At 50.6% G+C, this 12,432-nt stretch overlaps 4 protein-coding genes across 4 annotated transcripts; 1 reads left to right on the forward strand and 3 right to left on the reverse strand.

Annotated features, from left to right (window-relative positions):
* Nucleotides 1-257: 257 nt before the first annotated feature.
* P170DRAFT_431285 (aldolase) lies at nucleotides 258-3,031 on the forward strand (the record flags this gene model as incomplete). Its single annotated transcript, XM_024848018.1, has 4 exons — nucleotides 258-320; nucleotides 374-1,330; nucleotides 1,374-1,655; nucleotides 2,033-3,031. 4 exons carry the CDS (start codon nucleotides 258-260, stop codon nucleotides 3,029-3,031), a joined length of 2,301 nt encoding a protein of 766 aa, XP_024698638.1.
* A 2,486-nt stretch (nucleotides 3,032-5,517) lies between these two features.
* On the reverse strand, nucleotides 5,518-7,036 carry P170DRAFT_481285 (uncharacterized protein; the record flags this gene model as incomplete). Its single annotated transcript, XM_024853853.1, has 3 exons — nucleotides 5,518-5,879; nucleotides 6,649-6,937; nucleotides 7,025-7,036. The coding sequence occupies 3 exons, from the start codon at nucleotides 7,034-7,036 to the stop codon at nucleotides 5,518-5,520; spliced, it is 663 nt and encodes a 220-aa protein (XP_024698639.1).
* Nucleotides 7,037-7,227: 191 nt separating this feature from the next.
* On the reverse strand, nucleotides 7,228-7,931 carry P170DRAFT_431287 (uncharacterized protein; the record flags this gene model as incomplete). The annotated part of the gene is made up of 3 exons (XM_024848019.1): nucleotides 7,228-7,375; nucleotides 7,445-7,671; nucleotides 7,878-7,931. The coding sequence occupies 3 exons, from the start codon at nucleotides 7,929-7,931 to the stop codon at nucleotides 7,228-7,230; spliced, it is 429 nt and encodes a 142-aa protein (XP_024698640.1).
* Nucleotides 7,932-11,372: 3,441 nt separating this feature from the next.
* P170DRAFT_431288 (uncharacterized protein) lies at nucleotides 11,373-11,814 on the reverse strand (the record flags this gene model as incomplete). The annotated part of the gene is made up of 2 exons (XM_024848020.1): nucleotides 11,373-11,708; nucleotides 11,740-11,814. 2 exons carry the CDS (start codon nucleotides 11,812-11,814, stop codon nucleotides 11,373-11,375), a joined length of 411 nt encoding a protein of 136 aa, XP_024698641.1.
* Between the last annotated feature and the right edge of the window lie 618 nt (nucleotides 11,815-12,432).

The raw sequence follows: 12,432 nt of genomic DNA on the forward strand, positions 1-12,432 counted from the left end.
GGTGATTCAGATCATATGAGGGATATATCCAGACCCCTACCAGACCCCTAGCAATCACCAATAGGGCCACCTCGTAGGTTTGCCTGCCTGAGAATGGATACCTAAGGACACTCTACCGGTCACATGCCGCATTCCCTCCTTTTCTTCTCCTCTTTTGCCTGCAACCTTCTTTCTCCTCCCTTCTTTGTTATCCTCCCGATCTTTGACTTCCTTCTCTACCGTACCTCCTGGACCCTGTACTAGAGAGGTCAAACACCATGGACTCCTCGACTACTCAAGCTCCTGCTCCGCCCAATTCGCGGTACAGTACCCATATCGTGGTATGTTCCGGTTCTCCACACCCCCGCTTGACCACCCATCTAACCGCCCGTAGTTGACCACCTACCCCGGACAAAGCGGCATCGACCCCGTCCCGCTGGAATGGGGCGCCCCCGACGCCAAAAGCCGTGGCCCCGTCGTGGTCTCCCGCAGCGGCACTCTGCTGAAGCGACGCAACGCCATGGGCGCCCACGGCGGCAGCTACAGCATCTATAACGCTCTGGCTATCGCTGCGGGCGACCTGGACTCCGACTTCCGCCCGGACTTCCGCAACAGCGAGCCTACCTTCGACTTCCCGCGCCAAGACGCCTGGGGCGACAAGAAGAAGATCGTCTCCATGGATCCCTGGGGCCATGATATCGTCAACCAGTTCCGCGACGAGCTGGACAAGGGCTGGGACATCCGGCCCACTATGGCCGTGACTCGCGCGAATATGAAACTTGCGGAGATCGCCGAGGCCGTGCGCGATGGCGATTTAGACGTGGACGGATCGATCGTGGTCGATGGGTCGGGTGAGGTCCGCGTCACGAAGGTCGCCGTCGAGCCGGTGTGGTATCTGCCAGGCGTGGCGGAGCGGTTTGGCGTCGACGAGCCGACCCTGAGGCGGACGCTGTTTGAACATACCGGCGGTAGCTATCCCGAGTTGATCACGCGACCGGATCTGAAGGTCTTCCTGCCGCCCATCGGTGGCCAAACTGTGTATATCTTCGGACCACCCGAGCGAGTGTCCGATGAGAAGGTGAAGCTGGCGCTGCGCATTCATGACGAATGTAATGGCAGTGACGTGTTCCAGTCTGATATCTGCACCTGCCGGCCGTACTTAGCGTTCGGTATCCGTGAGGCTATTCGCGAGGCGCAGAGCGGTGGTAGCGGCGTGGTGATTTATTTCCGGAAGGAGGGCCGCGCGCTGGGTGAGGTGATCAAGTACTTGGTGTACAATGCTCGCAAGCGCGGTGGCGATACTGCTGATAAGTACTTCACTCGAACGGAGAACATCGCCGGCGTCAGAGATGTAAGTGGGTTCCTTGGTTGAGGGACGTTGCTAATGTTAGTAGATGCGCTTCCAAGCTCTCATGCCCGACATTCTGCACTGGCTGGGCATCAAGAAGATTGACCGCATGCTGTCCATGTCGAATATGAAACACGACGCCATCGTGCAGTCTGGAATCGAGATCAAGGAGCGTATACCCATCCCGGAGGATATGATTCCCAGCGACTCGCGGGTGGAGATCGACGCGAAGATCAACGCGGGGTATTTCACCACCGGCAAGAACTACACGATGGAGGAGCTGGCCGATGTGAAAGGACGAGGATGGGAGAAGTGGGAGGATGTGACGGTAAGTTCCCTATCATGGTGTTCTGATGGAGGCTAATTTCGCAGCATTGAATGGCACGATGATTTGGCAGGGATATGGACATCAAGAGGGACAATATGGACATCAAGAGGGACAATATGGACAATGCATGTAGGCAAGTAGAGCAGACGAGAAATGAGAAACGACGCATGAAAGTATCCATCCATTCAGAACAACTACTCCACTCGGCAGTGCATCCGATGTCGATAAGATCGCTTCGGCTTTTCTTCCCGAGGCGGATACTTTTCCTTCCCCGCACCGACTGATATAAATAATGACTGCCCCTCTACTGTGATCCCTCGATTATCTATCATCCTGCACATACACAAGCTCCCTCTCATCACATCTCCTTTCTACAGATATCTCCAACCACCAAAATGGGCTCGCAATCCGCCTTCCCCCACGTCCCCGCCCCCGGCGTCTGGTGCCCCGCAATCACCTACTTCGACCACTCCACCGATGAGATCGACCTCGTCTCCCAAAAGAAATACTACTCCTACCTCGCCACCACCAGCCTAACAGGCCTGGTCATCCTCGGCACAAACTCCGAAGCCTTTCTGCTCACGCGCGAGGAGCGCCGCGCCTGCATCGCCGCCGCCCGCGAGGCCGTCGGCCCCTCGTACCCCCTCATGGCCGGTGTCGGCGCCCACTCCACCAAGCAAGTGCTCGAACTGATCGACGACGCCGCTGCCGCCGGCGCAAACTACGCCCTCGTCCTGCCCCCGGCCTACTTCGGCAAAGCCACCACCATGCCCGTCGTCAAGCGCTTCTTCAAGGACGTCGCAGCCAAGAGCCCCCTCCCCGTCGTCGTCTACAACTTCCCGGGCGTCTGCAACGGCGTCGACCTCGACTCCGAAACCATCACCTCTATCGTCACCGAGAGCGCCGCCTCCCACCCCTCCGGCCGCAGCAACGTCGTCGGCGTCAAACTCACCTGCGCCTCTGTCGGCAAGATCACCCGTCTCGCAGCCACCTTCCCCCGCGACCAGTTCGCCGTGTACGGCGGACAATCGGACTTCCTGATCGCGGGTCTGAGCGTCGGCTCGGCGGGGTGTATTGCCGCGTTTGCGAACGTGTTCCCCCGCGTCTCGGCGAAGATATTTGCGTTGTGGGAGGCCGGGAAGCGAGACGAGGCCATGGAGTTGCAGCAGAAGGCCGCGTTGGCCGAATCGCCGTGCAAGAGCGGTATTGCGGCGACTAAGTATGCCACGGCGGTGTTCACGGCCCCGAGGGCGGGTATTGAGGATGCCGAGCAGAAGTTGAAGCCCAGGACGCCGTATGAGGAGCCGGCGGCTGCGGCGAAGGAGGGCGTTAAGAGTATTATGGGGGGTGTGGCGGTTTTGGAGAAGGGTTTGTAGTTTGCATGCCATGATTATAGATTTAAAGGAGATATGAAAATATTATACACATGATGACTTTTCAATAGCTGGTTCATTGTACTCACTCGGACGACCTGTATGATTAAAACATGATAATAAGTTGAGCGAAAGATCATAAGTCGATAAACGAGCATAAATAAGTAAATCGAACTGTGTTCAAAACCCCCCTCCACCCCCCAATAATGCTTCCTTTGCTTTTCCCGCAATCGCGGTGAAGATCTTTTGCTAAGTAACAACGAAAATAAGACAGGAATCGATGGGGCAGACAACGCGATGGCAGAATACCAAGATTAGAGCAATAGGTACCAGTAAAGAACCACTGAGAATCGATAGCTGTATTCGCATGTATAGGCTTACGCATTGAAGCACCGCCAATATCGACGACGAATAACCACCAAGGAAAGAATAAAGAAGAACGAACGCCGAAGAGAATCATCATCATCAAAGGCATCGGGATCAAAGTAGAACAAGCGTCAATCACAACGTTATAGGCGACGATCAGAACGCAAGAGCGAAAGAGGAAGAACCTGTCAAGGGGCGTTCAGAACAACAGGGGCGTCGAGGATAGTATCTCGGGTATTCGTAAGGCCTCCAATCGAGGCCAATCTTTATTTCAGGAAGGCGATCCGTCCTTTGTATAGCTCGTTTTCATGAACGAGTCGAGTCCAGTGAGCCGTAAGTTGCACGTTGTTGTCTTTAGAATACTCTTTTCATCCGAGGGTACGGATTTGATCACGGAGGCTGTTGATGTTATTTAAATTAACCGTAGCTTCGCTTTGATTGTCTTTCTGGCTGCTGTTATCATAGCCCGGGTATTTGAAGGCGTCAAAGTGACCAAGATCGAGGAAACGGCACATATAGAAGGCTGTAGATCTGGCAGCCCTGGTTGCTGTGGCCAGGTAGTTACTTGTTCAAAAAGAACTGTAGAACCTGCGCTTAGTATTAATGTAGCCAGTTAGTCTCCTTTCCAATCACTTCCGTATCATACTTGAGCTCGTTATCCCGAAGATCGCCATCCTTCGAAAAAAACCGCGGTTGACGACCGAGTTCTTCTAGATTGCCTGTCAAGTGATAGTCTTGGGTAAATCGCGATTCTCGAACACAAGGTGAGCCTTTGATATTTGCTGTATAAAAATCATGATCATGACGCTTGATGTTTTGCAGCCGTTTAACCAGATGCAGACGGGAGTTTCCTCTATCGAAGATCAATGCTTGGTGATAAGGGCGTTTTGGCTATCCTTTGCGGTCTGGGTCAACGTCACATTAAGCCAGGACGGGTGACTTTTTGAAGAAGAAAATCCCACGCCACGCTGTGCGCTAGCGCAGACAGAAAAGCAGCAATGTATCCTTGCAGATTCCGTATAGGATTCGAAGTATATGAGTGTGACTTCGTATTTGCTTAATTTTGAGTCAAGATCATGTAGGAAATGACGCAAAGTCTCGCTGTTTTTCGGATTATTTCCGGGATATAAACCGGGTATTCCTTATCACTGATGCACATGTTGGCTGCGGTATGGTGACAAGATTTGCTCATCCATGTAAAAGTCGATTGTTGAATAGGTCTTGGGATCATTGACTCTGAGTCCATGGGCCAAATCTGTATTTTAGTGTCTTTTTGTCAATGGGATGGAACCGCACCTCAATACTACCTCTCTGTGCATGCCGTGCAAATGCCGATGATGCATTAGGGCGCGTGAGAAAAGTGACACGCTTCTCAAATGTTACTACACTTGCAAAATATGTGTATGGCGTGGATGTATTCTCAACCTTTCCCAGTACCATATCACTGATGCATTGGGGTCATTTTGAAACTTTGGCGATATATTCTCCGGTAATTCCGTTCCATGTTGGTCAGGCGCACCGAGACTTCGTACCTCTTTTAGAAACAGCATGCTTTTGTGGCGAAGGAGAGCTTTCTCCTCGCTTGCTTCCATGTTGTCTTTCCTGAGGCTTGCCTCGCTAGTTATTCTTTCTGGGCATATCGGCGCTCGTGGAGACTGTCACACAATACTAGCTGTATCTCATATAGACGACTTAAGGAGCCACAGCCTAGGGTCGAGTAGCTGGTTCACTGTGGCATAGATCCGGTTGGCGGTGACAGGGTCTTCGTCAGTTACATCCCAGTCTGGTGCGTCATCCTTGTTCTGCAACTCAAGCAGGTCGCTGCTTAAGTCTCCCATATAGTCAATACCCCCTTTATGCGCAGTCTGCCTTTCTCGAGGCATCCCTTTATAGTAAACGGGCCGGATTGCGGCCACGACAGTCGGGCTTTTAGGTATAAGGCCCGGAGAGTGATATGCCTTCCAGGCCAACATCCAGGCGCGTAACTCATCCATAGAGTTCAGTCTCGGTGAGTGGCGGCTAGAGAATGCGTGCCTGAATAGCAGCTGCTTGCAACGAACCCTGTATTAGGATTTAGCGTCCACATGATGGGCTGGCTGTTTCTGGCTTCCTGGGGGCGCCTTTCAGTCGCGGATGGTATAGGGCGTACGTTCTGCAGTAGACAGGATTGGGTTGATGCTCATAATGTTTGATCCACTCTCCCTGATCGCTCCTCGGACTTCGTCAAGCCGGTATTCTTGAAGTCGATATGTCCGCCACACAAGCATTCCGTGGGGAATTAGATCACTGTCGGCAAAAGGCTGCAGTTTTGTCTGCCTCTTTTCCACAAATCCGTTCCCGTAGTGCGTAATTGCCTTTTTTTCTTCTCCGACGCGTAATGACATTCGAACTGCTGGTGTTACTTCAATTTCCTCTTTGAATAGCTCCAGGAGTTGCCTTGCTAGGATCGTATTGTTATCTTGGAGATTGAGCGCCATGTTCATCGCTGGTTTAGGGTATGTAATCAGCCTGTAGTCCTTATTGTGATGAAACCCCAGGATAATGTCATTATGTGCTCCCTTGTTGTTAAGCTGATCAAATTTGTAAGCCCTTGTCTGCTTAAAAGTAGTTTCTTTTATTATTGTTGTTCTTCCTTCACCAGGAACTTTGGAGTTGCATAACGCTTTTGCACAGATACCCCAGCTTCCCGGTAGGTTGGATATTGCTTCTTTTTTTTTGCTTCCTTACTCCTAGGGCATTGGTCGACACATGTGCTTGCCGGTCGAACAGCGCTCACATGCCTTAAACGCGTGCGATCCAAGGCATTCAATCTCGGGGTTGTTGCCCAGTGCTTTCGTGCGTCGAGAAGTCAGCGATGCTGGCACTACTATGAGTGTTGGTTTTGGTTTGGGTGGCTCTACCTCGTCCTCCGTAGCCTGTCTTGCTTCAATACTAACAGATTTGATAAATCTATTTGTGGTGATTCACTCGTCCGAGTCAAAGCGTTCAAACACTCCGGCCTTCTGGGACCAATTGAGTAATAAGCCCTGGCTAAGTCGCTGTACAGATAGTCGCCTATCCTGTCATACCGCTGATTATCGGACTGTACTAGACTCCCGGGTATCTGCGGCATGATCTGTAGACGGCTTTAAGCACGAGCTTGCTTGCTCTACTGTCCACTGGATGTTCGCTGTCTGCCTTTCCCTGGACAATCTCCTCTAATTTCCTCTCGATTTGAACGTGCAACCCGCTTTTACAGGCAGCCTGGAACTCACCTGCGATCTGTGGGATGGCTTTGCGAGTATTATTCCAGTCTAGGTATCTCTCGATGGATAGTGCTTGCCTCAGAGTCCAGACGTTCTGCTCGTGTCGCTGGCCCAATCGATGGACACGTCCGGCGGCCTGCCATAATGTATTCATATTGCGAGGCGTTTCAGCGACCACGACACGGCTGCAATTATGATGCAAATTGAGCCCGTAGGCACCGACGTGGAAAGTTACCAAGAGAACAGCGATTCCCGAATCGGAGGCGTCGAAGAGGTGCGCGACCTCCTCGTTCACAATCTTTTCCGTCGTGATTTATCTAAACCCGAAACCTCGAGGGCAAGAACGGATCCATTTGTCTAACGAAGATTGTCTCATCGTACCCACCAGCGTAATCATTGGGACTTATTGATAAGGGACTCAAGGGCGTATCAGGGAGACCGCAGCTATCTTCTGCTCCCAACGGACTCTTGGGATCATTTTGTTAACGGGGATAACTTTTGTATCAACGGCATCTGTCCGGGTGGCAACTTCTTGTTCGCCAGGACCGCTTTTTTCAACAGCGTGGCTTAGTTACACAGCGTCGTTTTTCAGGCACAGTCTAGGGGCAAAGTGTATGGGGCGATCCTAAAGCGCAGGCTCGGCGACTGTGCGTATGAGTACGTGGTCCGCACAGACCGATTGTTATAGTCGGTGGGAGCCTGGGGATGTGCGGTGGCTTGGACTCGCGCAGGAGAACTTTGAGCAAGCTATCATGGGTTCATGGTTACAATGTTTAATGGAATCATTGGGTGGAAGTCCACATACTGATGTTGGCGCGGCCAAGTTGCTGCCAGGGATGGGGGTTGCAGGACGGCTAGAGTAGTGCGTGTATGGGCCAAGTCCGGGTTGGGCGTCTCAGATGAAGCCTTCTCAACAGAAAGGAGCAAAGTAGAACGAGTAGGGTCCCAAGCTTGACCGAAAGTGTGACAGTCCTCAGGCTTTGCATTCGCATATGTCTTCATGCCCCGAATTTTGAAAAATGTTTGCTGTTTCTATGTAAGGGTTGTTGAGTCTTTCCTTGGTTGACTCCCCAATGATAAGGCATCAGGGACGACACTGCTGTACTGGAGACCTGATGCACCAGTGTTAGTGGACACATTGTTTGTGATGTCCGTGATCCCTTGTTCGAGAAACAGTACATGGGTAAGCTTCTCAAGCAGGGTTGGTTTCATCAAGGGAAACTCCTGCACTATCGCACATGGCCTTTGAATCGTAAATCGTGTTTCCGGTACTCGTGACTATCAAGCTGCATGGTAATTCTATCGTAACAGCGCCTTTCGTTAGCAGGAGGTTTGACAATCAATACCTCAATGTCTTCGAAATGTCAACCTGACACCACGATAAAAGCCCATATAAATAATTGATGTTTCTTCTAATAGAAACAGCATGTTGAGGAGGTGCCACATTTCGAACCCAGTACAAAATATAAGAATAGACCGCACCAGTTTGACCGGGTCTTTCTCCTTTCCATGTCTCCCGCTGTCCATGAACACATTTCTTTAGCCTTGCGTGCTCTCCGCATTCCATAAAGAGTTTTCTTGGTTAATGCGTACGACCCATTGCCAAAAGTCTTCTTCTTTAGTCCACAGGGGGAAGCAACACTTTGCGAAGTGACGACATCCATGGGAATACCTGACATAACCGTATGCCAATGGAAGATCATGAAGTGCCTGATTCATCGATACTAGAAGGATCGGCTGATTCCTTATGCGTATTTGGCCAATTTGCTCGACCGTCTTGTTTGTTGTGCCTGGTCAGTCGTTCGTATTTGGTGCTTGCGCTCCATTTTGCAGCTTTCTCTTTTTTTATTAGCTGCTTTGCGTTTGTTGTTCTTTGGGTTATTTTTTCTTCAATATCGCACGACCTGACGTAGACACCAAGAAGTCCGGAGAATGAATTGGCTGCCCATGATCTTTTAAAACTATGGGTAGTACGCCTTGCGGTGTGGTAGAAGTCCTTTCCTTGAAATTGGCTGAACCGAATCTCAGCAGGCTCCATGACTGCAAGCAGTATGAATCAGGAGCACGACATGTCGCGAAAAGTTTGCACATAGGGCAAAGTAGGGATGCCAATCCAATCTCTGACCGAGCCCAGTAACAGATGGAGGGTCGGCAATCTGGACCAAAGAGCAGCGTGATAGACTCGACACTTTTCGTTCTGTGTGACGAGTGGGTTCCGGAATCCGAATGTCTAGACAACCACTGTTTGCATATCACCTTAACCCATGTGTTGTTTTTCATGCATTTGCGTTTTGATGATTTTTCTCTTCGTGTCTTCGGTCCTTTTGGCGCATTGTCTGCGTTGCGCAATGTCCTCAAGGTCGGGAATCTTCGGTTATCTTGTTCCAAAACTCTCTCTCAATTTCCTTAGCGCTCTTGACCGCATAGGCGAGAGGCAATAACTGGATTCTCCAGCATTGCACCGTGTCTGAAATCTTCACCATCCGCCTAGTGGCAATGATACCACCTAATGTAACCCTTAATGGCGAGAAACACCGCTAGGGCGCCTGTCCTTGAACCCAGAGTGAGGTAGGGGACCGTGAGCTCTAGGGTCCACGGGGGTTGAGAAAGAAAGGTGGGAGCGAGGAATATCTTTAGGGCGCCTGTCGTTTAACCCAGAATGAGGGGGAGATTGTAATCTCTAAGGGCTAGCGGATTTATGGAAGTCTTAGGCTGGATCTCGAAGCGCATAACGTCCCCGGCAGCCTTCAGAAGCAAATACCGCAAGTGATTAACAGAGGAGACAGTCCTTACTAGCATCATATCCTGGTCCAGTGGGCAAATCTTTTTATATTTTGGGTGGAAACCACAGTCGTCCTTGAGGAATATCAGCTATTGCTCGTATGAAAGGTTGTTAGCCCAGATACGCTTATCGAGCGCCGGCATAATACTTCCGTGCATAAGGAGATAACGCAACGTCTATTTAATAAAGGCAGGGTTCTCTTAACAGCAGACTTGAATCTCGATGGACGGGATGTACGGCTGGATGGAGGTATAAGACGGAACAGCCGAGGAGGGCGCGGCGCAAGCATGATTGGCTTAGCCAGGCGCTTAAGATGATTTATTCTTAATCATATTGTTATTCTCGTCCCCGGGACTTTCTTTGTCGCGCCGGGGGCGCTTGCGCCTATCAGATATTAGGGATCAAGATCCCTTATTGTTGTTCGAGGACTTGTCGCTGTCAGACTCCGGCTTAAGCTGATCTTATGCCCGTCTAGCTCGCTTGCGCTTGGAGCGATGGGCTGACCCAGCATTATGGTTTAAATTAGGGCTTACAGTACTGGTACACAGTCGTCCCCTTGCCGATGACATCTTTTGGATGCCTTTGCGAGTGCAGCCTTTCCATTGCTTGCGGAAAGATAGCCAGCCAGCTGCTAGACCCCATTACGGCTCGTTGGGGCTCCTACCGTCCCTCTTACTCAGGCCCCTTGCATTAAACATTGAGAAACGGACCAATATCTCGGATCCGGATCCCAGACCGTGGGGTGGGTGGAGCGTCTCATCAGTCCTTCTTTTGTGGTCTCTTCTAGCATTGATGGAAGACCAGGTATTCTCCGATATTCGAGCGGTTTGGTCTCTGTCTGAATCTTTCGGAGCCAATTTAAAAGCCTCTTCCTAGGCAGATTGACTCAGACTTGGCGCTTTCTATCGGGCCACGGCCCTTCCTTCTTCCCCCGTTATTTCCAGTCACCACGTGCCATCTTGCCGGCAAAATAAGAAGCACTCCCTCATACTGAGGGTGTTGTTATTGGCGATCTGACGGTAACTCAGACCGGTGTTTGACTGCCAACCACTCAGTTGGTAAATTCAGCTGGGTGCTTGAGGGGCCGGGGGTGGAGGCTGCGCTTTGCCAGAGAACGAGTGGTTATAGGCATCGAGGGTAGGATGTACCTAGGTGCCAGATAGGGAGCGTAGATATGGTACGGAACCTCTTGCTCGCACGTGATTGTTCCATACTCGCTTCTTCTTCTGGTCTTCAGCCCCGATCGTAACGCCTGCTGCACTATCGAGTATGTCATCGTCGGTAGGGGATGAGACCGTATATAAAACCGTCTATCTTTTATAAGAGTGGCAGGTCCTCTGCACTGTTCTCTATCTGTGCCTTCGGAGGTAGCATGTGTTCCACGCCGGTTCGTGAGCTTTTTCGTGGGCAATATCATGAACCCTCTTTTCTTCGTTTGTGATGAAGTACCCTTGAAACAACACTGCAGTGCACTACTTCAGTTTATCGATGTCTTGTCCTGCCATGCCAAGTTCATAGTTCAAACCTTGTTGCGGGCCCTGGTAAATCAAAATTTTTATTCTTGAGCCCATGAAATCGTCCGGGATAACCATCCACCACCTCGCTTTCCAATAAATAAGATCCCGAAGACAGGTGGTATGTTGTTGCCATATCCTGATATAAAGTCGTGCTATTACTGGAGGTCGAGGAAGGGAGTCTTGCTCTGTACAGAGGACTGATCTTCTGGTAAATCTTCTTACTTTTAGCCCATCTTAGAGCATATATCAACGCAAACCAAATCTGTAGATTGTTGAAATATGTTCGTCAGGGGTAGGTGTCGATGATTCACCCATAACAGCCTATAGAAAAAGCACATTTCGGTTCTTGGGATATCGGTCTCTCGAAGCAACAGCCACTGTGAAAACTGCACCCGCAGTATCACAGATTCCACGATGAAATAGCCGCTCAACTGTTACTGGAAGCTTCCTGGACTGTTCCTTTCAGGCTCGTTCATGGCTCTGGGGTTTCGTGTATAGCATCCCGTGGTCCCTGATTGTTTGGTCTCCGGGGCAAGGCCCATTCGAATATGTGGCTGGCTCTTCACCCAGTGGGAGACGCGGATGCTATCAATGCCCTTGAGAAATTGACGGTACTTCCTAGGGCTTTTCCTAGCATGAGCGATTATTCTCTCGACATCATCATATGGATGGGTCTTGTTGGCGAAGAGGTGCGTGTGAGACTCCGCCCTACCTCGCAGACGTACAACTTTGTGACTTCCGTATTTGTTGAATTCAAACGATACCATCAACTGCCACAATACCGCGTCACCAGCTACATACGTCGGCGCTAGGTAGGGCGGCTAATCTGGCCTTTCCTACCGACACATGCAGGCGCAGGATCTGCGTGATAAGCATTGTAGCTGCCCCTGTTCCACTTGTGGTGATTTCAAGGTTGTTTCTCGACGCTAGCATTTACGTTTTGTGTGGCCAGGCGTCTTTTCATTTGAGCTGCAGAAGTCTTGCACCAACGTAAAGCGCGAATAGAAGGCCTCTGTAGTAGCCAGTTATGCTCTTTTCTTTTCTTTTTGGCGTGCTAGGATATTCGAGTTGTCTAGTATGCTCTGCTGATGTTTTGCATGTGGTATTTAACCCAGGTAAAGTAGGCTCCGGATTGGGTCTTGCAGCTATAGTCTGCTCAGCGACTGGCGTTTTGTGCATTGCTGAGAGGAGATAAATATACCGGCGGTAGATGGTATCCTTCAAGCCGCGGCAGTGATAATGTGTGGAATTCTATTAAAATACCCAGACGCGGACGATATCGTCAGCCAAATATAACAGCTTTTTGCAACCTTTTCCCGTACCGCGAATTGATATTGGGCCCCTAGCCTAGGTCGGGATTCGCACAAAGCTCTATTGTGAAACGATGTTCGAAGATGGTCCATCTGTTCAACCCCTCAATTTTCTGGTCCTCGTCGTTATACCGATGACGCATTTCAATGTATAACTGGTGGATCCCAAAGTGGCCACGGAGGT

Source organism: Aspergillus steynii (assembly GCF_002849105.1).
Source record: "Aspergillus steynii IBT 23096 chromosome Unknown P170scaffold_11, whole genome shotgun sequence".
In the NCBI taxonomy this organism is placed as follows: Eukaryota; Fungi; Ascomycota; class Eurotiomycetes; order Eurotiales; family Aspergillaceae; genus Aspergillus; species Aspergillus steynii.